Here is a 27,150-nt window from a genome sequence, read left to right as displayed (position 1 = left end):
AAAATCCTAACCTGAGTGAGAGGGAGTTCACTGTGCACTCACTGTTCCAACGTCACCGGTCAACAGTTGAGACCGTGACCTGGTGTTTCCAAACCAAGGTTCTAAAACTCGGGTTTCGACTAGGTTTCGACCAGCCAAAAAACGAATTTGTCTCGGTTTCGACCATATCTCAGTTGAAACCTGGGACTTTCTCCAGGCTAACTCGAACCTTGGTTTCGAGGCTCAGAAGTTGTTCTTTTGCCCTGATTCTTATTTTGTTGCCTATTATTGACATTTTAAATTCAATCCATGAATTAGTTTCACATAGAGAACACTAAAAATATTACTTGTTGGTTTTGATCCAAGTTTGATACTGTATATTGTTTTTGGACATGGTATCCAATAAGGTTTGACCGGAACATAACTCCTTCAATATAAATGAGATTTAAGCAACATTGGATTTGTTAGAAAGTTTTGTTTTGATAGCTTTCCAACAAGTCCAAGATTGCTTAAATCTGATTTATGTTGAAGGAGTTATGTACCGGTCAAACTTAATTTGGTGTGCACGAATTCTATCAAAATCGCTCTGAATGAAAATATTTTTTTGGACATCAAAACAAATGAATATTTTATCACACTTTTGATTTTTAGCAATGTTTTACCATATTAAGATTTATGGAATTTTTAGATTTGAAAAAATCCCCAGCACTAGAAAATTGAAAATTACACTTATCGTTGAAAATCCAGCTTTTGTTCTTGAACTGGGGGGTTGACTTTTTTTCCTTTTGAAATTTGATTTTTAACTATTTTTATTAGATTCAAATAGGGGTTATTTGTTTATTTATGAATAATATCTTAAGTAAATGAAAATATTTACTTAAATGATATTAGGCATAAATAAGTGTTTGCCCTAGTAACTAGCATGCTTAAGTATCTGTACTGGTTTCGAGACAGGTTTCCCCAAGTTTCGATGGGCACAAGTGTCAAAACTTGCGAAATTACCAACATCTCGATCGAAACTAGTCGAAACCATCGAATTTCGATCGAAACCCTGTATTTTTTAAAATCACCCTTCAACTCGTCTCGAAAACCTGCGAAACCGAGTTAACTCGGTGGTTTCGACAAGTTTCGATCGAGTTCTTCTTCCATGAACAATTCAACACTATCACGAGAATTTTGACAGTAGAACCACCAACCCATAAGGTGGTAACGGCCAAATTGTATATTTCGCGCGCAAGTTCTAAAACCCTAATAAGGAGCTCTATTCGGGTTAAGCAGAAACCCTAAAATCAATTTTGAGTTTTGATTCATTGAAGAATACGAAGAAATGACGAAGAATCACGGGGAGAACGAAATCTTTGCTTCTTGCTCCTTCTCCTCTACCGGACTTCAGTCATCTTTATGCGAACAGCTCCGAGGTTTTGCTCTCTCTCTCTCTGTGTGTGTGTAATGTAAAACCGTGAACTCATTATTCTAAATTCAATCCAGTAAGTGGGGAGAGTGCGGCATGAATTACATAAAACCGACTGAAATCCGTCTCTCATTCCCTGTAACCTTTTGTTACTGTAATTCATCTAAATGGTCCTACTGACTTCTGACAGAAGTTCAAATTTTGTGTTTCCTCACTGTAATTCTTTATAGAGAGGTTGGGATTTGAAGTTCCGACGCTCGTCCAGGCTCAAGCGATTCCTGTTATTCTCTCCGGTCGACATGTGTATCCTCTTTGCTTGTTTTATTTCCCTTCGGGGTTTTGAAGTTAGTTATCGTTTTCAATTTGCTAACGTTCGCTTACTTTGTGTAATCTCTTTTTCCTTGTACATTTGACGGAATTTTATTAGACTTGTTAATGCGGCTACTGGCACTGGCAAGACTATTGCATATCTGGCTCCTATCATTCATCACCTTCAAATGTATGATCCTCGCATTGAAAGAGCCGATGGAACTTTTGGTAAGTGTGGTCTTTCGAAGAAAAGCATCTCTTTCAACCCCCCCCCCCCCCTCTTTTGTTTCTTTTCTTCTGTTGGAAGACAATCTTTATGGATGAGGTTCTTGGTATGGGCTTATGTAGTATGCTCCCATGTGTTTCAGCAAGAACTTAAGTCTTCAAGTTTTTGGTTATGGGGTTAACTTTTGCTTCTGTTGCAAGTACCTAACTTCGATGTATTGGCCATTTATCTCACCTGTTGGTTTGCGCTTAACCATAGTTGTCAAGGCGCCTAGGCAACCCAAGGTGTTGTAGGGGGCCTGGACGCAATTTAAAACCAACAATAGATGTCAGTTCCTTATGTGTGGAAAGGGGAAGAGAAAGAAAAGGATAATAGAAGGCCTTCCATAATGTATAAGATCAGATGAATATACAGCATTCATTGTTCTTTGGTTTATTGCTTTTTCTTTGTTTTTCTCTGATAAATAAGCAAAGCTGTATGTGAGTTTCCTTTCAAGACATTTAAGTTTAATGTTCTTATCTTCTTTCTTTTGAACATATCCCTTCCTTCAACTGAATCATCCAGTGTAACGCATCCCAACAAACATAAAGAAAGGCCCTTGAAAGCATTATTTTGAATACATATTTGCATTTTTTTGGGTGCTAACATATTGAATTGTCATTTTTTTCTACTAGCATATTACATTTGAGCTAAAATTAGATATGGTTTAATTAAATTGACAAATTGGAGGAACAGCGTTGGTGCTTGTACCAACGCGTGAGTTGTGTATGCAGGTTTATGAAATCTTGCAAAAGTTATTGCACCGTTTTCACTGGATTGTCCCCGGTTACATAATGGGTGGCGAGAACAGGTCAAAGGAGAAAGCCAGGTTGCGCAAAGGTATAAAATATCAAGTTTTCTATTCTTTTGACTTCAAATTTCTATGTTTCGTGGGGTTTAATTCTTGTGGTTTCTTCCTTTGCTGAAGCATAGGGGCCGTTTCTTGGCTTGATGGTAAAAACTTGGCTGCGATTGTGAAAATGTTGGTTCAAGTCTGAATGCTGTTCATGGAAAAATGCCAAATTTTAGGACTGACTCTCAGTCCAACCCTCTTGGGACCCAGAAAAAGTGGGACTCATACACTGGGTTAAGGCTCCTTTTTCTTTTTTGTTTTCCCCCTTTGCTTATGCATGCTATTCTCTAACTTCATCATAAATCTGACTCAATGAAAAACTGGACTTTGTAATTATATGAAACTTCAATTTCACGAATTAAGGCTTTAAGATGTGTTATGTCGTATCCATACCTTCCAGAGTATAGAAAACATGGATTAGCTTGCTACCTGATAAGGCATGATAACAGCCAAATATATACAGGCATGTGGCTCGTGTTGATCTGTGATATTGCTATCTATGTTTAGGTGTGTTGAATATTGTACCGTGAGGGGAAGAGTTTGTGTTTAGTAGATTAATGTAGTCCTAGGTTGGTTGGTGACCAACTAGGAGCCACAACAGGATCTGCTATGAACAGGTAAATCCGATTGGGGGCAGAAAATGGTTTTAGGTCAAAATTAGGGTTAGGGTTTGAGGTGTTGGTTATGCTAGGCAGGTGTAGGGGAGTCTATCAGTGAAGGTCCTGAGATGGTTTGATGAGCGTAAGTGTTTAAACTAGAGTGGCAACAGGTTAGGATTTCGGGTTTTCAGAAAGTGTAAAGTGAGGGGATCTAGGGTTTAGAGAGGGTTTATAGGGAATTCCTTTGGGTCGAGTTCTCCTCTAGGGCAGAGGATTATTTGATCCAAAATTGGGACAGAATGGTTGGCTGGTTTGGTCTGTGGGAAAATTAGGGTTTTGGGTTTTAGTAGGGTGATGATGGATCTAGGGTTTGGCTGGATGAAAGGGGGCAGGAGTATGGATCGAGTGTAGGGGCTATGCTGGTGGTGTTGTGGTTTAAGTTTGGAGTGATTCTGATGGAGGAATAGGTCTGGACAGAACTAAGAGTGTGGAAAAGGTAAAAAACAAAAGGGGGGATTGTTAGGGTTCAGGCTTAGGAGAAGAAGTATGGGGTTGGGAAGTCTCAAACTTACTTGCAGTTGCAGAGAATAATTGGCAGCAACAGTAACTTGGATAAAAATAGAAGCTTGAACAGAAAAACCTGAAGGAGAGCTTGAATGAACCACCCAGGCTTCACACCACAAGGTGTCAATTGGATCACACACCAATCCCACCAGCTTTGATCAGACACAAACAAAGAACTAAAACTCATCTTGAGTACAGGTTTCGAGTTGGCCAAATAGCGAGTTGGATCTCGACCTCGGCGAGATCTCGACGAGTTGAGGTAAATTTTTTTTTTTTGAACTCGATGGCTGGTTTCGCTGGGTTTTAGACCTATTTTGGGGCTGAAACTTCGTACTCAGCCTATTTTAGTCCATTTAAACACAATGGCACTATCAAATTTTGCAAAAACAAACTCCAAATAGGAGTTTCACTTCGGATCTTAGGTTCGTAGGCGACGACGTACTAATAGGCCCTATTCTATACATAATTTAGTAATTAAAAGCAATCAAATTATACAATTAATATAAAACAACTTAAATAAACATTACAAATGTTAAAGTGTACAATACATCAAATTGTTTAACATATTACATCTATCATCCCATGCCATGTGTCCGAAGTACGTATTCAGTCCCATATTGTTCCACAAAGTCTTCCCATGTCATAATGTTGCACATAGATTGCCACAGAACTCATATATGTGTTGTCATCAACATATTCCAAGTCCCCTATCTTAGGGTATAGAAGAGCCGATTGTGATGAGGGCCATGAGGCATGAGATCCACTGCCACTATCATACTGAGGCTGTTGAAATACCATCGGTATGGGTGTAGCTGGGTTGGGACAGAGAATTTGTCCACAAAACCTGACCTAGTGCTTTGATTGTCGAACTCATGTGTTGGCTGCCCAAATTGACCATAGCCACTATATTCGGAACCGGTGCTCTCCTAGCCATAATCATAGTCATGATGAGGCTGAGATGTATGCCACGACTGATGATCACTAGTAGTATCTATACTCATGCTTCTGAAACTTTTAAGCATGGTCTTCATACTCTTGTCATCATCCTGAGCCTGTGAGTGTTTGCGATGCAGTTTTCTTTTGTACGTAGCGGGGACACCATGGTCCTGATCCTGTGTGACATGTGTAAACTGAGACTCACCTATGTAACACATAGGCCCCGCCTCCGTCCCCAGGTCATACTAGTATTGCTCGCGCATCCCCTCATGACGATCATCATAATAACCACTACTCGGCATACCACCATCACCACCAGCAGGTTCACCATCACCATCACCATTACCACCATCGTCATCATCATCACCGTCACCATCACCATCATCGACACTTCCTGCTGCAACCTCTAAAGGTCTTAGCGGCTTTGAATGCACACGCCCCTCTTCTGACATATATTTGTCAACATCTATATCGGTTGCGGGTGAAATGGTGGGGTCGGGCCTACCCCCAGCCTGATCCATTTCTGGTGCACCCCGATCCCTCACCCATTGGAATAGGGGATCTTCATCATCATCAGTGTCCTCCTGAAAAATGTGTGCTAGGATGCTAGCTCGATTGGTTCTCTATCATTGGTGTCCATTCCTTCATGTATGTGCTTCATCCTTAGTCTCATATTGTAATGCACATACACCAGCTGCTCTAGTCGTTCGTGATCCAATTTGTTCCGCCTCTTCGCGTGGATTAATGAGAATGTACTCTAGTTGTGCTCGCATCTGGAGGATGAACAAGTTTGTGCGTGCACTCTCATTTCTATCTTCCTCAGGTTGGGTGAACTTGTACCATAAAGCACGCACCTGTCGGCTGCATTACAAATATAGAATATTAGGAATATGAATATCTTAAAGAGATAAAATTATAATTCATAAATGTAATGCCACCTACCATGGTCTGACTTTTGTCTACCCTTCACTGCAGTGTTTCGACTGAAACTTGTTGTGGCTTCTCTGAAGTATTGGATCTGTTTTCATTTCAAAATTCAAATATTGCTAGAAGCATTAGTATTTACTACCAAGTCCCATACTCTCACCTCATCATTGCACTCAACCTGTGTCGAAATGGTGAACAATGCCTTCATCCTTGCACATTTGTAGAAATGGTGTATACTTGTATTCTCTTCCATTGTCGGACCTTAGGACCTTCAATTTCTTTCATGTCTGCCTCTCTACCTCAACCTTCCACTCTTTGAACTTTGTGAAAGCCTCACTTTTGTGTTTCATGAAGCCGACCCAGACCTTCCTTGTGTAGTCATCAATGAAAGTGATGAAGTATTCCGCCCCACCTTTTGATCTTACTGGTGAGGGCCCCCATACATCAGGTGTGTACATAATCTAACACCTCCTTGCTTGTGTACTTAGTAGTTCTGAACCTCACCTTGCATTGTCTTCCAAACACACAGTATTTGCAGAAGTCAAGTTTACAGTTCCTGACACCCTTCAACAGTTTTCTCTTGTGAAGTTCCATCGTATCATGTTTACTCATATGGCCCAGTCGCATATGCCATAGAGTTGTGTCATCCCCTTTTGGTTCTGTAGTTGTGGTAACTGATGCTCCACCTGTTACTGTATTCCCTATCAACCTGTATAGGCTCCCTGACATCTGAACTTTCATTAAAGTCATGGCTCCTCTACTGACTTTAAGAACTCCACCTTCAGATGCATATTTGCATCTATTTGAATCCAGAGTTCCTAAAGAAATTAGATTCTTCTTCAAATCTGAAACGTGTCTCACATCCGACAACGTCCTAACAACTCCATCAAACATTTTTAATTTAATGGTTCCTATTCCGATGGTCTTGCACACAACATCATTCCCCATTAGAACAGACCCACTATCACATGATCGGTAGGAAGTAAACCAACTTCTATGCGGACACATATGATAGGTACAGCCAGAATCTAAAATCCAAGAGTCAGTGTATTTGTTCTTACCTGAAGATATGGATAGTGTTAGAGTTGTTAGAATATCTTGTATAAGGGTACTTTTGTCATTGTCCTGTTATAAGACATGACCAAGTTGTATTTTTTCCTTTTCTTGTTTTATTTTTCTTTACCTCCCTAGGGAGGACTATGTAATTTGGAAGACTTTTTAAATAATGAAGTAATATGTGTGTTGAGTTGAAGTTCAACTCAACACACACAATCGATTCTTCCATCCTCTTCTCTTCTCTCCTTCTTCGTCTTGCTGTAAATCTCTTCTCTCTTACTAGATTCGATCTATTTCTAAGTTCCAACTGATAGTACATCTTCATAATCTTCATTTGAACTGTTTGCTATACTGACTTCTTCAGTCGTCTTTCCAGCTCCTTTCTTCTTGAGATCATCCTTTCTTTTGTTGCAATCCCTCTTCAAGTGACCTTCCTTCTTGTAATAATAGCTAGAAAATTTTCTTTTCTCCCCTTTTGATTTCGATCTCCCTCTGTTTCCAAATCCCTTCTGAGATGTCCAACTCCTTTCCTGAGTCTCCTTGCCTTTCCCGAAAAGACCTTCTCCTTGAGCCTTACTGCTGCAAGTTTTCTTCCTTGTGTTGTTGTTGGACATAAGAGCAGCGGTAACTTCATCCGTCTCAACAGTCTCCTTCCCGTACAAGAGAGTTGTTACCAAGTGGTCGTATGAACCTGGGTGCTCTGATAGTAAGAGCAGAGCCTTATCTTCATCTTCAATCGAAACTTCAAGGCTAGAAAGTTGACTAATGATGTGATTAAACTCGTTCAGATGTTCTAACAGATCCGAACTTTCCATTTGAAGAGAATACAACTTCTTTTTCACTAACAGCTTGTTCGTCAAAGACTTCGTCATGTAGATGCTCTCGAGTTTGGCCCAAACTTCTGGAGCCGAGTCGAGGTCCACTACATGTTGCAATGCATCGTCTGAAAGGTTCAGACGGATTGCGCTCACTACCTTTTTCCTCCATCTCCTCCCACTTCTCATTGGTCATCTTCTTTGGTTTCTTCGACTTCCCCAACAGAGCCTTCACGAGACCTTGCTGTATCAAAAGATCCTTCATCCTTCTTCTCCAAAGGGTGAAGTTGTTCTTGCCATTGAACTGATCAATGTCATACTTGACTGTTGAACCCTTCCCTGCCATCGTCGCAGTAGAGCGAACTCAAGCTCTGATACCAATTGTTGTTTTGCGGAACATGCAAACGATAGCAATAATGGAAGAACACACACACACACAGAAAAAGCGATTTACGTGGTTTGGCCAATTTGCCTACGTCCACGGGGATGATGATTCTTCTTAGATCGATGGAGTAAACAGGAATACAGAGTGTTTTCGGCCTTTTGCCTTTCTTACAATCCTTAACCCTAAGTACCCCCAAGCAACTACGAAAAAATAGGGCAACAATAATAGGGATGAAGTTACAAAAATAACCCCCAAAACGGTCCAATCATCAGTAGTCAAGACACCAAACCTCAACAGCCTGGTCACCTGAGCATAGCCTAGGAGTTGCCTTGGCCCGCCTTGTTGCCTGCGCGGACGCCTTATTGTATGGTCTGCTTTTTATTTTTATTTTCTATTATATGAAATTGATTCTAATTCTAACCCTCGTATTGTTTTTTTATTTTTATTTTTATTTTTATGAATCTGCTTATTATATATCCTATCCTTTGTTTATTATATGTTGGTTTTCTCATATTGGTCATTACTAGCATTTAGGCACCCCCCCACCGACTTGGGTCACGTAGTCGTCTTGACAGTTACTGTTTGACGCGTTACATTGCAATCTTGAACTGTTGGGTTTGATCCTGCATAGATACCACTACATTGCAATCTTGAACAATTGTGTTTGACCCTGCATAGTACCAGAAAAAGATCTATTTAGCTGGTTGCTTAACATATGTGTACCACATTTTTTGCTGTTAGTTGTGTGTCTGTGCCCATAGCAGAAACTTCTTCTTACAACTGATTGATAGCAAGGAAAGTGCTGCTATTTATTGAAAGTCAAGCTTCTCTAACAAGTGATCATTTGTAGGAATATCCATCCTCATTGCAACACCTGGACGTCTTTTGGATCACTTAAAGAATACATCATCATTCTTGTACACGAATTTGCGTTGGATAGTCTTTGATGAAGCAGATAGGTACTACAAACCATTGTTTGCTGCAAGTAGGGCTTCCCTGCAGTGTCTCTTACCCAATTCTGTGTCATGATAAATTTGATAAATGCATTGTTTGGATTCCACAAACTCACTCTTTTCAATCGGACAGGATTCTGGATTTGGGTTTTGGCAAAGAAATAGAAGAAATACTTAATAGTCTGGGTTCGAGGCGAGGATCTGTTAGAACGGAGAATGAAAGCTCTAGGTTTTCTGGATTTCAGAGGCAGAACTTGCTATTATCAGCAACTTTGAATGAAAAAGTTAATCATCTAGCTAAGATCAGTTTGGATGATCCTGTTATGATTGGTCTCAATGAGAAGGGCTCCTTTGAGCAAGGAAACCCATCAACTGAACATATTGGGTCTGTCTCTGCTGTGGATGGTCTATCAGAACCTCCAGGCAGGCTATTGAGTGGTCCGAGTGGAAATTATAACCTTCCATCTCAATTAGTTCAGAGATATGTGAAAGGTACCATTTGTTGATAGAAGTTTGGTGACTGATGCATTAATTTTTTGAGCATTTCCTAATAACTTTCCGTCATTTGCAGTGTCCTGTGGTTCACGGCTAGTCATACTTCTTTCCATTCTTAAAATTATTTTTGAAAGAGAAGCTTCGCTAAAGGTAAATTTGACCCTTCAACTTCTTGGCTACCTATTTTTTGTTTTACCGTGTGAATTGCTTTATTTTTTAAAGGCGATTCAATCTTTCTATGTAGATACTATGACTCTCTCTTGGCTATTATGACCATCACACCAGATGGTCTACCAAAGTGCACTGTAATATGATTTTTCTAGTATACTGTGTTGCTTGCCGAGAATGGTCGCTTATGAGGTTCAGTCTTAAAATAACAAAGTTTCATGATTTATGTGTACATGATGTGGCTAAAGGTTGAAATGGCAGCTGCCAACCTGATGAACCATTGTCCTTTATCTGGGATTGGGACTGATGGTGCAAAAGCTGTGGCTGTGGCTGTGGCAGAGGTCCATGGTTAACTTGGACTACTAACAACAACAACAACAACTCAGCCTTATCCCAAGTAAATGGGGTCGGCTACATGGATCCTTGCCCCTCCAATCAGCTCCGTGGTTAACTTGGACTGCTAACAACAACAACAACAACAACTCAGCCTTATCCCAAGTAAATGGGGTCGGCTACATGGATCCTTGCCCCTCCAATCAGCTCCATGGTTAACTTGGAGTACTAAATTAAATAAAAATAAGGACAACTCAAAATTAAATTTGGACATGAATTAACAATGTAACTAGCCTTGGATAATACAAAATACATTGGACTCAGCTTAAAATCCTGAAAGTAACCCTTTGACAGATGGATTCTTAGAAGAGGTGATTTTTAATATATCCAAAATTTTGAACCTGATTGGTAGCCTTTTTTAAAATTCAACCATCTAGTATGGTAGATGCCATGGAGAGTTGCATGTATGAAGTATCTGAACACCTTTTCTATTTTGTTTTTACTGAAGTTTGTGAATGGTAAACAGTTGATGCATTATGAGGTAATTTCCTAAAGTATGATTTGTCACATTCTATGCCTCATAAGATACATGCTTCATAATGATTGTCTACTCCCACAATGACATTGACAATTAAGGCTAATATCCATGCTCTGGAAAGTGTTGTTTTAATACCTTGACTAGTCCAGACTCTTTGTGCTGGCCAATTTTCAATTTGAAAACTTCTTGATGTAATAGTTAAATTTACTTGCAACTTCATTTTACAGATAGTGGTGTTCTTTTCAACATGTGATGCAGTAGATTTTCACTACTCACTCTTTAGCGAATTCCAGTGGCCAACTGATTCAGAGCCAGAAGTTGTCCAGAAGCAGCTATTTGTCAAGTGCAGAACTTTCCAGTTACATGGAAACATGGAACATGAGAGTCGGAGGAGCATATTTCAGGGATTCAAAGCAGAAAAATCGGCTCTTCTTTTGTGCACAGATGTTGCTGCGAGAGGCTTGGATTTCCCGCAAGTTAGATATATCATTCAGTATGACTCTCCAGGGGAGGCTACTGACTATGTGCATAGGTATGATAGACTCTTACGAATTTCTTAACCTTTTAACTGGCTGGGATTTTGTGCCAAAAGCTGTCCAAACATGGCACGGTAATGCAATTTGAAAATCCAACAGATTATGGATCTCAGATGCAGACAGACCCACTGATAGGCTATTAGATTTGCCGTCAAAGCAGAATTTATTATTAATCAAATGGGTTCAAACCACCAAACTAAACAGAATCAATTCTGATTTAGGCATTTAGCTAATGGTTTACAGAATTAACATCTGATGCGACCTCGGGATCCAAAATCCTACTTTTGGGTCGCTATTGGCCGACCCAAACTAGGAAACTCAAATAAATGAATCAGTGGCAGTTCTGTAATTTAACAGAACAATTCAAGACTCTTTTGGATGACAAAGAGAACTTGGGATATATTGGCAGTTAAGTTTTAAAGAGAAGGGAAAATCTGGAATTTTAATGTGAATGATTGTAAAACAGAGCAAGTTTAGAGCATAAAGGGCCTTTCTGTAATTTATTGAAATAAGAGATTTAAATGCAAATTGAGCGTAGTCTATTCTTCTACCTCTCAACAGAAGTAAAAAAGCGGTTAACCAGGTTTGACTTGGGTTGTTCTAATCCAATCAAGAGGAGTCCAAATCAACGGAAAACTTAGGAGCAGATTCTTATTCACTAACATGCTTAGAAACACAATAATAATCCCAATAGAGCACTGTTCAACTAATGAACTTTCCCTGCACTCAGTTCTGGTGGTAGAAAGAAGAACCAGACCTGAACTTCAACTGAAACTTCCCAGTCCAGCAGGGTCTTGAACTGAGGTTTAGCAGAAAGGGGTCGCCCAAGGGTAGGTATTAGAACCCCTAAAGTTTGAGGAGAAGACATGAGAGATATCGTCTCTCTTGTTGTACCCAGAATTATCCTAGAATAGGGTATCGATATTAAGAAGAACAGAACATGAAGGAACAAGAGAAGAAACAAGAAGAAAGGAAGGGAAAAGAAGAGGAAAGAAGAAACAACAGTGGAGAGAGGTGAGAAGAATAGTACTTGATAGGGGAGGAGGATGGGATCGCGGGGAAGGGAAGAGAAGGCTACACTGCCACGGCCATTCTGTTGGCACGACTGTGGCACATGGGTTGGCATGTGGGGGCGTGTTTGTTGGCTTGAGAATGACTTTTCGTGTGGCACGGTGTGGGGAGGGGAAGTCACTTGCTTAGTGACGTTCCATAATACATCAGTATGACAAAATGAGAGGGTCCATGTCTCCTGGAAAACTACGAAAGTCATAAGAGCAACCTTGAGGAGGGTTGGGGTGCCTCACCCCCCTTGCTGCCATGGCTCCTAGCATGGCATCGTGACAGACCACAAGGAAGGCTTGGTGGACATCGTGGTTGTCACAAGCACGGCATTGTGTGCGGGGTTGGCCTGGCCGCACATGCACAACAGCATAGGCATTCCATGGGTGGATACCATGGATGGGCACTTACTAGTTGAAGCAGACTATGAGTGTCTCCCCTCTAGATTTGGTAACTGACGGGGACCATTTTCAGTATAACACACTTGCATGGTGTACCACCGAGAGGGGAGGCTGGGGTTTATGATGCTACTAGCACACCCTATGCGACAGTGGCTTGTGAGCTTGAGCGTGGGACTATCCCATGTCTTGCATGCAGGTGTGCCTGCCCTTGGCATGACTTGGGTTTGGCGTGCCTTGGGTGTGTCTGTGTGTTGCCAACTACTAGCTAACGACTGGCGACAATGGTGGCACTACATGGGCAAGTGTGCCGTAGGCTTAGCAAACCTTCAGTTGCATCATGCCATTTGAGTGGGGCTGTTACTACACCTTGGGCATAGTCATGACGGTTGGTTTGGTGTTGCCTTGAGTTGGAGTGATACTAATGATAGGCTGCACGACGAGGGCCAGTTGGGTGAGCAGTGAAGTATCAACATGGATTAGGTCGAGCAAGCCTCTACAAGCATTGTTCCGTCGATTGTTGTGAAATCAGTTTGGGTGATTAACAAGATGGCTTGAACTTACTTAGGCTTACTATTGGAATATGTAATCTAGAATACCGTGGGGGTATTCTGGTCTTTTTGGGGTAGTTTTATTCTTCTTATGTTATTAAGTGTAAGTGGGCTCTGTGGGTTTTAGTCCCACGTCGTCTAGTTTAGTCTCTTTGTAATTTCCCCTCTATTATAAATAGAGGGGCTTACCTATCAATGAATATAACAAATTATTTTCTCTCATTCTCTCTTTTCTAGCCCACGATTCTACCAACATGGTATCAAAGCTAGTCTGATCTAGGTTAGAAAAAGAGAAAGAAAACCCTAATCCATCTCTTCAATCGACTTCTCCCTTCTTCTCCCTTTCTCGGCTTCTCCTTCTTCTGTTCTTCTTCCTCTCAACCTGTAAAGGGGCAGCACTAATGAGGTAAACACAGCATATCAATGATTTAGTTGCTGCCCCCCTCCCTTTCTACCTTTTTTTTACAAAAAAATTCTGTTCGAAATCTGCTGGAGCCATACCTGTGATATTAGAGCTGTCCAGAATTTTTGGAGATCTGATTTCTACCTAAAGAAGATTGATCCTCCATTGTTGGAGCCCCCTGTGCTGCCTTTTCCAACACTCTTCTACCCTAGTCCATAGTCTTCCTTCCCTTTCTTTCTTTCTCTCCATCTTTTATTAACTTTTCCAGCCACCATACCCAAATCGATCTCAACTTGTCAGGGTTTTTTTCAAAACCCTAACTCCAATCAATTTTGGGGTTTCCCTTTTCAGATGCGGCTGATTTTTTAGGGGTGATTCCCTACTATTACAAGCCTTAATCGACCTACGTTTGGACACTTTTTGATGGCTGGATTTGTTTTTACAGCAAAACCTTCTCAACCTGCTATTTTTGGGTACCTGTTAAAACCCTGACTCAAATCGACATTATGGTTATAGGTTTCAGTTTTTGCTGATTTTTTGAGGGATGATTACTCCAACTACAAGGACCACTCGACCTCAGTCTTAGCCTCTTTCCAAGTGTTTGAAGACCCCTAACCCCAATCGATCCTCTTTTTCAGGGTTTTACAAAACCCTGACACATATCGATTTTAGGGTTAGGGTTGATTGCTGCTGTTGGAGTTTTTTGGAGGTGTTTCTACCATCAAGAGGGACATTCTACTTCAACTATTCATGGCTTGAAGAAGTTATATTACACAAGATAGCTGCTGTCCTATTTTTTCTGCAATTTTTGGTATTTCTCTCACTTGAAGATCAAGTCTCAATCCCCAAGGAGATTGGTTATTCGTATTGGAGATCCATTCCCGCAGTTGTGGTCAGCATCTATTACTAGAAGCCATCACCTTTGACAAGTCATCATCACTTTTGTTGAGGCCCCCTTCCCTACAATTAATCTTCACTTTCAGGTTTTATTTTACAAAACCCTGACTATAATCGATCTAAGGGTTAGGGCAGTCCACTTTTGCTGATTTTTTTAGGAGAGTTTTATAACCATTAGAGGAGTATTCAACCTATATTTCAGCGTCATTCATCAGTTATTTTTTAGAAAAAATTCAGGTTCATTCTTAGGGCTCGGTTTCTCCAATTATCATCCTATTTTTTTTACTTGTTCCTATGTGGCTGGCGGCTTCAACTATCTATGGATTTGTTGGGTTATTTAATCTATATTTGCTGGTTCTATTGAGCTTTACTACATATATTGCTGGTTTTATTGATTGGCTTCTGTAAGCATGACTGGTTGACATGTTAATGCTGCCTTTATGAGGACTACTGTTGCCCTGTTATTGAGACTGAGTATCCTACTATTGGAGATCGAATTTCTTTCATTATTGAAGACACGAATCTACTACCCTGGAGATCAGCTTATTTAGGATTACAACAGTGTGTTCTAAGGTTATTGGTTGCAACTACGAACCTATTCAGTTATGTGAAGCTTTTCTGGTTTATATCCGGCTTACTTTGAGAGCTTGATCCTAGCATTGTTCACAAATTCAGGTCTGATCCAAGTTTTTTGTTGAAGCTTCTTACATCCATTGCTGTCCAAATATCTTCGTCAATTCTATTTAGCATGTGGGAGTTTATAAATTGGAGTTTTGCACTCTTGTTCTTCCTTTTGTAAAGATCGATCAAGTTTTTGAAGAATAGTGCCTTCTCCTTCTAAAAATCAGACCTGTTTTTTTATAATTTAGATATGTTCATTGGAGATTGGTGTTTTGGACTTAGTTTGATCGATTGAATAAGGTTGAAGATTACTTTGTTGCATTGTTTTTGTCCATGGTTCATTATCCCACTGCTCTCTTTACTTCATCACCTCCCAAAACTTACCTTTGGCATATACCCATAACCACTTTGGACGATAATGGTATTCTCTAATTTGCTATTTCTTCCTTTTCCATTACCCTTAGCACCTCTTGGAAAATTCTGGAATATTATGTTTTTGTCCTATCTCTTACGTCATCTCTGTTATATCCACGTGTACTACACATGAGGGGGGGATTATGTACAATACACCTGTAAACATTGTAGAAGCAGAACTTGCAGGAACACTTGGTGGCAAACATAGAAGATCAGAGTTTCCACCATTGCCATTGCCATCTACTTTGTTATTGGGTTGAGTTTGCCCTAAGGGGGAGATTGAAGTATTAAAGTATTGAAGATGTTTGGTTATTGCCTGCCTATATGAGGTTCTACAGTTGGGTTGATTTTTTCTGCTGCTTGATTCATCTGCTTGCTATCCTAGTTACTTATCTTCAAAATTATCATTCAGAGATTCATCACTGGACAACACTAGAAGATTGGTGAAAGCTGCCTTTTTTGGAAGACATTCCAGTCCCTGTTTGTTGATCAAGTCTGCCTAAGTTTGAAGATCTATTTTTTCTAGTTCTTGAAGGTTTATTTGGGAGCTGCATTCATATGCTAAGCTGGATTCTGCTGCAACTTAGGTTTTTCCCATTTTGTTCAAGTTGGGTATTAATACCTTGCATGCGCCAACTTGAGGGGGAGTGTTAGCATTATTAGGAGTTCTTTTTTTCTTTAGTTCAAGTGGGATCTTCTTTCTTTACTTATTTGTATAATCCAGCTTGAGGGGGAGTATTGGAATATGTAATCCAGAATACCGTGGGGGTATTCTGGTCTTTTTGGGGTAGTTTTATTCTTCTTATGTTATTAAGTGTAAGTGGGCTATGTGAGTTTTAGTCCCACATCGTCTAGTTTAGTCTCTTTGTAATTTCCCCTCTATTATAAATAGAGGGGTTTACCTATCAATGAATATAACAAATGATTTTCTCTCATTCTCTCTTTTCTAGCCCACGATTCTACCAACACTTACCTTGGTCAAGCATTGGCTAAGGCACCGCATAGGCAGATTGACTTCACTAAAGATTTGTACATGATGGTTTGTATCAGAGCAGGCAATCAATGTTTGGAGCTTAACAAAAGATCTCTCTGACAGTTTGTTCAGAGCTACATAATGCCCTGGGTTGAACATGAATGCTTCAACAGTTGATATCAGTTGCAGGTCCGTGCTTGGTGGGTGGCACATTAACATGGTTGGATTCATTATTGTGTTCGACATGTTACATTGGGAGATTTGTGACTGTATCGGTTTTGTTTGGCTTAATGATTGCGGATTGAGTAGTGTGTCAAACTACTGAGGTCACAGATGGCACAGAGTGCCGGCTGTGTCTACAAGGAATCAATGTCTTTGATAGATGTGCTGTATTACTATGGCTTGATGTAGGGTGTAAGGCTACAAGGTTACAAAGTCAAGGAGTAGCAGACCTTGTGAGCTTGGTGTAAGGTCGTCGACACATGTGCTTGAGGCTCTAATACAAGTAAATGGATCTTAATGGGTTTGTTGAGTGGAGGCGACATACATATTTGGGTGGACTGCTGCGACTCGAATACATTTTATGAGCTGTGTTCAGGGCATAGCAGCTTTGGCCTGAAGTAGTTGGATCCTTGGATCCATGCCAAGGACTAGCCGAGAAGAGGAGTAGTCGTTCATGTGTTGGCGCTACGCGATCTGAATCAAATGAGGTCAAAGGAGTTCATTCAGCACATGTGGGACAAGAGTAGTCGGTGGGCTCTCCTACAATGTGATGCCTCCTACGGGAAAAAGAGCCCTTGAAGGAGTGAGGCACTAGGAGTTCCCAATTTCGAGCGTGCGAGACTTGCTGCCGATGGAGTCACCAAGTGCGAGCGTGGTTGACGAGCATCATAAAGTCCTCAAGAAGCGGGGCAACAAAGTCCTCAAAAGTGGAGGCACATTGAGCCAGAGTAGCTGATGCAGATTCATCACCAGAATAGGCTTGTTTTATTAGGAATAAGTCTAGGGTTGGGTTCTATACAGGTTGGGCCTTTAATCCCCATGGGGTTTCTATGTAATAGGCCACTTTGATGGGCCTAAAATATGGGTAATTAAGTTGCATACGGGATTCCTTAGTTTTATTTTTATGTATTTAGTGGCCATGTGATCACTTAAGTGATCATATGACTTGGTTAAGTAGTCATGTGACTATTTAAGTTGGGCTGGATTAGGACTCTATAAGTCCAGCCATGTTTTGAGTCTATTTCCTTTGTTGTTTCACTTTCCTAGTCTGTTTAGGTTACCTAATAGGTTAAGGATTAGGTTAGACCTTTCCTTTTTAGTATAGGAATCTATTTTTTAGTCTTTTATATAAGGTTGTAAGGGGGACAAGTATTGGACACGAATTTTGATATTAATAAAAAGCTTTTGCTGCTCTTCTTTTCCATTGAAGATTTTTGTCTTGTGTTTGATCAAGGCTGGTGGGATCGGTGTTTGATCCAATAGACACCCTGCGGTGTGAAGCCCGGGTTGTTCTTTTGAAGCTCTCCTTCCAGTTCAAGTTCAAGATCTGATTTTTATTCAAGTTCTACTTTCTAGTTTCAGTCAAGGATTCAATTGTTATTCAAAGTTCCTCCATCAACTAGCTGCTGCCAATAATTTTCTGCCATTACAAGTAAGTTGGAAGCATCCCAATCCCCATCCTTCTTTTAATCTTCTAAATCACCAAACCCTAACATCCCCTCCATCACTGAACAACATTCCCATAACCTAAATTCTTCCCAAACCAAACCAGCCAGCAAAATCCCTCATTTTTTAGATAAAACTCTCCACCCCTGCCGCTATAGCACTCGATCTGAACGCTAGCCCCATCCTCCTACTCTAAACCCTAGATTCCCTTATTTTTCTCCTTTCAAAAACCCGAGACCCTAACTCTATATTGTTGTTAATTCAAATCAGCATACTTCCCTTCATTAAAACATCTCAGGACCTTCATTGATAGACTCCCCTACCTTGAGTTGACATAACCCTAACACTAAACCCTAACCCTAATTTCACCAAAAACCCTATTTTGACCTAGCCAATTCACTAGTTCATAACAGATCCTGGTTACTGGCTCCTAGTTGGTTCTCTACCAATCTAGGACTACTTTAAGTGGTATTAGAGCTAAGGAGAGGCAGTACACAAGATCAATGGTTGTTGCAATCTACTTCTAATTGAAGATTCATCATGCAATCATATTCGGCATCTCTACCAAACTCGAGGACGAGTTTTTTTTCAAGCTAGAGGGAGTTGATGAAGATTCATCACCGAAATAGGCTTGTTTTATTAGGAATAAGTCTAGAGTTGGGTTCTATACATGTTGCGCCTTTGATCCCATGGGTTTTCTATGTAATAGACCATTTTGATGGGCCTAAAATATGGGTAATTAGGTTGCATACGGGATTCCTTAGTTTTGTTTTTATGTATTTAGTGGTCATGTGATCATTTAAGTGATCATGTGATTTGGTTAAGTGGTCATGTGACTATTTAAGTTGGGTAGGATTAGGACTCTATAAGTCCAGCGTATTTCACTTTCCTAGTTAGTTTAGGTTACCTAATAGGTTAAGGATTGGGTTAGACCTTTCCTTTTTAGTGTAGGAGTCTATTTTTGAGTCTTTTATATAAGGTTGTAAGGGAGGAAAGTATTGGACACTAATTTTGAAATTAATGAAAAGCTTTTGCTGCTTTTCTTTTCCATTGAAGATATTTGTCTTGTGTTTGATCCGATTGACACCTTGCGGTGGGAAGCCCGGGTGGTTCGTTGGTGGGATATGTGTTTGATCCAATTGACACCTTGCGGTGTGAAGCCTGGGTGGTTCTTTTGAAGCTCTCCTTCAAGTTCAAGTTCAAGATCTGATTTTTATTCAATTTCTACTTTCTAATTTCAGTCAAAGATTCAATTTTTATTCAAAGTTCCTTCATCAAAGCTTCAATTTTTATTCAAAGTTCCTCCATTAAAGCCCAGGTGGTTCTTTTGAAGCTATCCTTCAAGTTCTTTGAAGATCTCCTTCAAGTTCAAGTTCAAGATCTGATTTTTATTCAAGTTCTACTTTCTAATTTCAGTCAAAGATTCAATTTTTATTCAAAGTTCCTCCATCAACTAGCTGCTGCCACTAATTTTCTGCCATTACAAGTAAGTTGGAAGCATCCCCATCCCCATCCCCATCCTTCTTCCTCTAATCCTCTAAGGCACCAAACCCTAACATCCCCTCCATCACTGAACAACATTCCCATAACCTAAATTCTGCCCAGACCAAACCAGACAGCAAAATCCCTCCTTTGTTTTTAATTTATCAAACTCGCCACCCCTGCCCCTATAGCACTCGATCCAAATCCTAGCCCCATCCTCCCACTCTAAACCCTAGATTCCTCTATTTTACTCTTTTCAAAAACTTGAAACCCTAACCCTATATTGCTGTTAATTCAAATCAGCATACCTACCTCTATTAAAACATCTCATGACCTTCATTGATAGACTCCCCTACCTTGACTTGACATAACCCTAACACCAAACCCTATCCCTTACCAAACCCTAACCCAAATTTCACCAAAAACCCTATTTTGACCTAGCTGATTCACCAGCTCATAACAGATCCTGGTTTACTGGGTCCTAGTTGGTCCCCTACCAATCTAAGACTACATTAGTAGCGTCCTCAACTACGTGGGTGAGTGTCCTAACTTGTCTGCTCAAGCTGAGTAGTCAAGACTCGTGCTCATGAACAAGGCTCTAACTGGGAAAGTAGGATCAGCAGTGGATAAAGAAAAAGGTGTACGTAGTGCACGAGGCTCCCTCCACTGTGGGGTCTAGGGAGAGTCATAATGTATGCAGCCTTACCCCTCGCTTCGCGGAGAGGTTGTTTCCTGACTCAAACCCACGATCACTAGGCCGCAATGTGGCAACCTTACCATTGCACCGAGGTCCGCCCTCTTGAATCAACTGTGGATCCATGCCACAATTGGTCGTTCATTCGAGAGGTATTCTGCATTCAGAGTTGAGTGAGGTCAATAGTGGATGGAGAAAGGCCTCTTGAGGGAGGCACAACAAAAGACCTCAAGTGCGAGGCACTATGACAGACAGGTCACCAGAGATGGGGTCAAAGGATAGCTAAATTTGGGATTCAAGTGCAAGTGATGGTATGGGATGTCATAGGAAGCTTGTGTCTTGAAGATGGTGTGGTCGACTGAGTGTGGGAGCGCATGATGCAGATACATCACCAAAAGAGTCTTATTTTGATGGGAATAAGTCTAAGGCTAGGTTATATACATATTGGGCCTGTGATCCCATGGGTTTTCTATGTAATAGGCCACTTTAATGGGCCTGAAGTAGGGGTACATAGGCCACTATAACAGACCTAATCTGCCATCAGAACCCCACCATATTTGGATCGAACATCCCCCTCCCTGTTTGGGAAACTCGATCGCAACCCTAGCCCTAAACTCCCGTTAAAAATCCTAATTTTAACCTAAATTCTAAGACCCAAAACCTGAAACCCTAACCCTAAATTTTCTGAAATTGAAATTCTTATTCACATCTAACCAAACCTAGCTCATTAAATTCCCTAAAGCCTGCCTAGTTTTATCATATAAACTATATTCTCATTACCCTACCCTAAACCCTAGAAATTGACCTAAAACCCTAATTCTGCCCATTTGAACCAGCAGCCCCCTTTTAGATCCTGTTGCTTGGCCTCTAGTAGGATCCTTCTCCTATTTAGAGCTACATTGCCTAGCCTTACATTAACTTGACCAAGAGCCAGCTTTGGGATCGATTTGTCTCGGTCTGGGTTTCTAGATCAGGTCATGCCAGTCCAGACTCCAGCCATGATAGCACTAGTGGATTAATTTCGGATTGTGGGAAGCAGAATACCTTTGGTTTTAGGTCTTAAATCAGAGAAATAGAAAAACAGAAAACCAAATCTGCTATTAGTTGTCTGCTAGAGAATAGTAGATTAAATATTTTGACATGTAACTGACAAACCAGATTGCTGGAAACCTCCTCAATGCTTGCAGTAGTTCTGGACAGAAAGAGGAGCAGGAAGTTGCAGAGAGAGAGAGAGAGAGAGAGTAAAATTAGAAAGATAAATAAGAAATCTGCAATCGACAAAAGTGCCACAGGGTGGAGAAACAGAGAAGAGAGGAGAGATCAATGGGGGACGGAAGAGGGAGAGAGAAAACTCAGTTTTCAAATAAAATATTCCAGAATATATTCACTCTCAATTTGGGGGGGTTTTACAACTCTCCAAATAAGAAACTGATTAAGGAAACTAAAATTTCATTTTAGTTGAACTTCCTAACAGTAATAGCTAGTAAAGACTTGTACAAGACTTTTAAAAATAATAATAAAATACTAACCTAACTGAACCCCACGACCAGACTGGGCCCCACAAGATATCTAGCTATTAATTTCTAGAAGAAAATACAAGAAACCCCATGTACTCATAAGAAATACAATAAATCCTAACTAATTTCGAAGAATCCCCCAACTATAAGAAAAAATTTAAACCACTGACGGGCCTTGGACTTAGTTTATGGGCTGTATTTCTTAGGCTTTGGCTATCATATTGATTCAGCCAATCCACTCTTACTGCATCACATGGTCTTTAATCAAGTTGTAGATTTGCAGGGGAAACTACCTTGAATTGCGCTCCTAAAATTCTTGAGTTGTGCTTGAAAGTTTTTGGAACCGGGTTTGTCTATATATTCAATGTTTGGTAATTCACAGGTAATTATATCAAAGTTATATTTCATCATTCTTATATGTGCTTTGAAGCTCTCTTGAAATGTTTTGAATGCAATTTTTTACTTTTCCTTGATTGTGTGAAAAGCAACATGCACTTTCTTGCATTGAAATTTAAGGTTGGCATTATTGTATATAAATATTCTTTCTCGTCTCACGAACAACCTGCTTAGACCTGCTTCAGCCCAGGCGATCAAACAGGTGTTACTGTGATCTGGCTAGATAAACATGTCAGTGGCTGGGCCAGGTTTCAGAATATTGGGTTTGTGTCGCTCACTACCTATTGTAGCACTGGTCATTTATTCCTGATTGTCCCCTTTCAGCTTATTTACTTTGACTGTATTTTATGGCTCTACAGGCCATGAATTTGGTTCTCTCTGCCCTCCACTTTATTGCCCCTTGTCCCTTGAAAGGGAAAATGATATATGCATATATGCCAATTATGTGATGGACTTGAGGAATATCTTAACTTCAGATTATGCTGGCAAACCAACCTAGCCCTATAGCAAATGGTTTCCCCCCCCCCCCCCCTTCCCCTTTCCCTGCTCTTAATGTTCTTTTTAAACTAGGGTCATCTATGAGCAACTATTGCGACAAACACTCAGTAGGGCCTGCTGGTTCTGTGGTCCTATCCACATAAGCCTGTGCTTTCCATCAACTTATTCTTCTTGGATAGTGTTTGCTTAAACCGTTTTTTGTTGCAGGGTTGGTAGAACAGCTCGGTTGGGGGAAAGAGGAGATTCATTGTTATTCCTACAACCAGTTGAAATGGATTATTTGCAGGATCTCCAGCAGCATGGTGTGTCACTGAAGGAGTACCCCCTGCTCAAGGTCCTGGACAGTTTTCCCTTGTATGGCCATAAGCACCATGTCAGGAAGTTTGTTTCTTTGGAGATGCATCCATGGGTGCTATCCCTGCAGAAGGCACTTGAATCCTTCATCTCGACAGAGGTAAAGCTTTCTTATGTCATTTTATTAGTTCTTAAGCTTGGTCAATGTCTACTGACTGTAATTTGGATGTCGATCATAAATTGAATTGTAAGTTTACAAATATGAGGCCTGCCTTTGTTATTACACAATATACTTCTAGATAAAAATTTTCTCCTTTTTTTCTTCATTTTTAAAATAAGCCGGTAATATGACCCATCTTTTTCTTGTTAATACCTCTCTCTCTCTCTACCTCCCCCCCCCCCCCCCCCCCAAAAAAAAAAAAAACACTTTTTTAATCTTCTGTTCTTTTTCCTTGCAGAAATTGATAATATAGTCCAGTTGAACTCCCCAAATCAAATAAAAAAAAGGATATAGTGATAAACTATGTTACCCAGACTCCATTTAAGTAAATCCTCAGTTTTAGTACTGATTTTAGTAGACAATTTTCTTTTACATGGATTTTACCTGGAAACAAATGGAACCTGAAATTGGAGTAAGAAGGGGGGGGGGGGAAGCTCAGCCGCTGCAGAGAGGGGTTCCCAAAGAGAGGTAGAACAACAACAACAAACAGAGGAGGTGGAAGGGCTGGAATAGAAGTAGAATATGGAGGAAAAAGAAGAGAAGAGGAAGAGGAGGAAAGTGCGGGACTCTGTCCCTCTCACTCTCACTTCTGTAAATGAAATGTGGGAGCCTAGGGACTACAAAGTGATTAAAGGTCCACGGCTGACAGACGAAGCTATGGATCCTTGTTGAGAACGTTTGTTTAGACCAATGGCCATTGACCTAAGGTCCACAGCTAGAAGTCTATACCCCAATTAAGAACTATATTGGAATATTCTTCTCCAAGCATGGGAATTAGTAAAATATGTAGAATTTTGAGTTACTCTGTTTATAGTTTATACTTATCAATCTGAACTCTTTAATATTAGGTATAAAATTATTTTTAGGGTGAATTACATCTGAGGTACCCAATGTTTAAGAAAAGTATGTTTGGGGTACCTTATGTTTTAAATATGACCTCTTGGGTTCCTTATTAACTCGTTTGTTTAAAACTTTTTATTTCCAATTTACCCTTATGGGCCAGCCGCCAGATGTGTTTGGGTACTTGCATCCATCTTGCCCCAACCCTTTCTCTCCCCCCCCCTCCCTCTGCAAATCTTCCCTTCGCTCCCCTGCCCTGGCCTTGGCCTTCTCTGCCCCGACCCTCGCCTCCACCCACCCACCACCCCCATAACTCTCTGATTTGAAAATATCCATTAGTCGGACACATCTCAGTCCATGAGATTATTAGTGCCTCTTGGGTAGTCATTTAGCAGGTCTACCAATTAGTTAATTAAGTCTATCCATGACTCCATGACCACCATCTCTTAACTTTAAGAAATGCTCAACTGCTAAAGATGAAGGGTTCTATCAAACGAACCATATGGATATGATTCAAACGATCCTTATTTTTATATTAAAAATAATTCATGATACATTTAAAAATTTTAAAAATTATTTTTCTCCAAGTCTTCTAATCCTATTTTTTGGACCCGCTGAGTCTGATACTCTGTGGCTGTCTCAGATTTTGATTCCTGCACCCTTGACTCTTTGTATAGAAGAATATCTTCCTTTATGTGTAATTTTATTTATTGATTTATTTTTTGATAAATTCCTTGATGTGTAGGCTGCTGTACTGCTAAAGATATTAAGGTAGTGGTCTCTGTTAGGAATTCGGTATCCTTTGCTGAATGCTGAGGATCATGGGTCTATTTTAATATGACCTCAAAAACCACTCAAAATTTCTCATAAATATCTTAAGGTGAATTATTAATGTCACAAAGGTCTGTTATTTTTCGAAATGTCACAAAGTATCTATTCTGCCAAGTGGACAGATGATTCCATTTTGATCGTCTATCAAATACCCCCTTTTGTATTGGCACACATCTCGTGTACGTCCCATCTATCACTGTGCACTCTCCCAACTCTGAGTGGGAGTAGATGGTTTATATTAAAAAAAAAAAAAAAACACATAAAAATGGATGGTTTAGATTTGTATTGTGATTTTCAGAAATATCACTTTACATTGTTACATGAACAACTACCCAATTTTATATTTAAATTTTAAAAATTTTCTAATTGAACTTTGTTGTCTTCAATTCATATCTGCCTTGAACTCCATACAAGCTCTCTGCCAGTTACTTGTTAATGTCTTATTTTTGTTGTTTTTTTCATGGGCAAAAGCTTCTCAAGGTGAGCCTCTTATAAAGTAATCTTTATTATTAATTTATTATAGCATAATAAGATCTCCTTGGTAGGAAGTCTTTAACAACAAGGGCATGCCCAGTGCACGAGGCTTCCACCACTGCGGGGTTTGGGGAGGGTCATAATGTACGCAACCTTACCCCCGCTTCACAGAGAGGTTGTTTCCAGAGACTTGAACCCGTGACCACCTAGTCACAATGGAGCAACCTTACCGCTGCACCAAGGTCCCTGGTGGGAAGTCTTTAATTGGGTTTAAAATTCTGAATGTGTTGAATGATTAGGTATTTTGGTAAGTCAACTTATCTCATGTTTCTTGTCTCTTCTGTTGTAAAAGTTCCATTCGACAAAAAGATGGCCGCGGGGGAGGGGGGGGGGGGGAGAAGAAAAAGGAAAAACTGAATGCGCTGTGTAGGTCCTGATAATTCCTTTTCATAGACATCCTACTGTCTGAGGCATATGGTTATTGTCATCTATGAAACTTCACCAACCTGAATCTGCTTTAAAACTGTGACTTCAGTTATTCGAGTTTTCATAATCTTGACATAGTGTTTATGTTGGTTGTTTCAGTCGAAGATGAAGAAGCTGGCCAAGGATGCATTTTGCTCATGGATCCGTGCTTACACGGCACACCGCGGTGACCTAAAGAAGATATTTATAGTGAAGAAATTACACTTAGGACACGTGGCAAGAAGTTTTGGATTAAAAGAACAACCCTCTTTGGTTGGAAGATCATTCCAGATGCAAGCCAAAAAGAGGAAGAGAGATCAGAAACAGAAAGGGACGTCGAAAAGGAAGAGAGGATGCTAGTGAAACATGAATACAGAAAGGTTTTTCATCCATCAAGCAGCCTATTATCCCAAAGTTGCAGACCATCTGATTTCAAGGATTACAGCCTAGCCATTTGCTTATGCATCTGCTGGTCCACGAGTGTATATGAGCTTCCTGTTGATCAAAGTCTTTTTTTTTAATATTTATACAGAAGCGAAGACTGGGATTTTTATGCCATTATTTCTTAGAACCAAATGCAAGACCACATGGTTAAATTCTGTGTTTTACTGGGATGGTTGATGGACTGCTAATGGAGGAGGAAGGAATCTCAGCCATTGAAATGGCCTGTCTTGGCCGTCTTTTGGTTATGTTCTTGCCAAACAACATAGCCATCTCCAAATTCTTTCACATATTTATTTTGTGAGATAAAGAGTTTTAAAAGCGGTAACTGTAAATTTTTTTTGACAAATCTAAAACTCAGTCAAGTCTTGCGGTCCATCTTTATGTAAGCTGGGGTTTTCATTATTTGTGGAACTTAAATTTGTAGCAAGCATTTGTTATATGAAAATCTGTTAATATGGACTCTGCCTCTTGGATTTGGTGGTGTACCTCTATTTAGAATGAAGGCTAAATGTACCTTGGATTTCATATATATAGAGGATTATTCAACTTGATGTCATTAAGTATCTAAATTGATTTGGATCATTTTTATTATTATTATTTTTTTGGGTGAAGTATGGATCAAATAATTCCTTATGATCTATGGATACAATTTGCGCTGGAAACATAAGACTCCTGGCAAAATTTTCCTTTACCTGTAGAATTCCTTTCCACAGGTGAAGTGACCCATGTGATTAGACAATTGGGTCACGATCACACTCCCACTCTTTATTTAGGAAGTCGAAACTATCCTCCCCTTTGGCCTTCTTTCCCATCTTGAACATTTTTCATAGCAAAGACTTTTGGATTAGGAATTCCTACACCAAATACTAGTGTAGTTGAGAAAGATTGA

The 27,150-nt window shown here is 40.1% G+C and overlaps 1 protein-coding gene across 1 annotated transcript; it reads left to right on the top strand.

Moving 5' to 3' along the window:
* The first annotated feature begins 1,202 nt into the window (after window positions 1-1,202).
* On the top strand, window positions 1,203-26,516 carry LOC122669869 (DEAD-box ATP-dependent RNA helicase 17). The gene is made up of 11 exons (XM_043866745.1): window positions 1,203-1,397; window positions 1,621-1,693; window positions 1,818-1,927; window positions 2,661-2,804; window positions 8,950-9,058; window positions 9,186-9,544; window positions 9,624-9,697; window positions 10,814-11,118; window positions 22,901-23,147; window positions 25,938-26,214; window positions 26,262-26,516. Exons 1-10 carry the CDS (start codon window positions 1,307-1,309, stop codon window positions 26,175-26,177), a joined length of 1,752 nt encoding a protein of 583 aa, XP_043722680.1. The 5' UTR covers window positions 1,203-1,306; the 3' UTR covers window positions 26,178-26,214; window positions 26,262-26,516.
* The last annotated feature ends 634 nt before the right edge of the window (window positions 26,517-27,150 follow it).

This window comes from Telopea speciosissima, chromosome 7 (genome assembly GCF_018873765.1).
Source record: "Telopea speciosissima isolate NSW1024214 ecotype Mountain lineage chromosome 7, Tspe_v1, whole genome shotgun sequence".
Taxonomy (NCBI): Eukaryota; Viridiplantae; Streptophyta; class Magnoliopsida; order Proteales; family Proteaceae; genus Telopea; species Telopea speciosissima.
The sequence above is the reverse complement of the archived record's forward strand: the minus strand, read 5'-3'. Positions and strand labels throughout refer to the sequence as shown.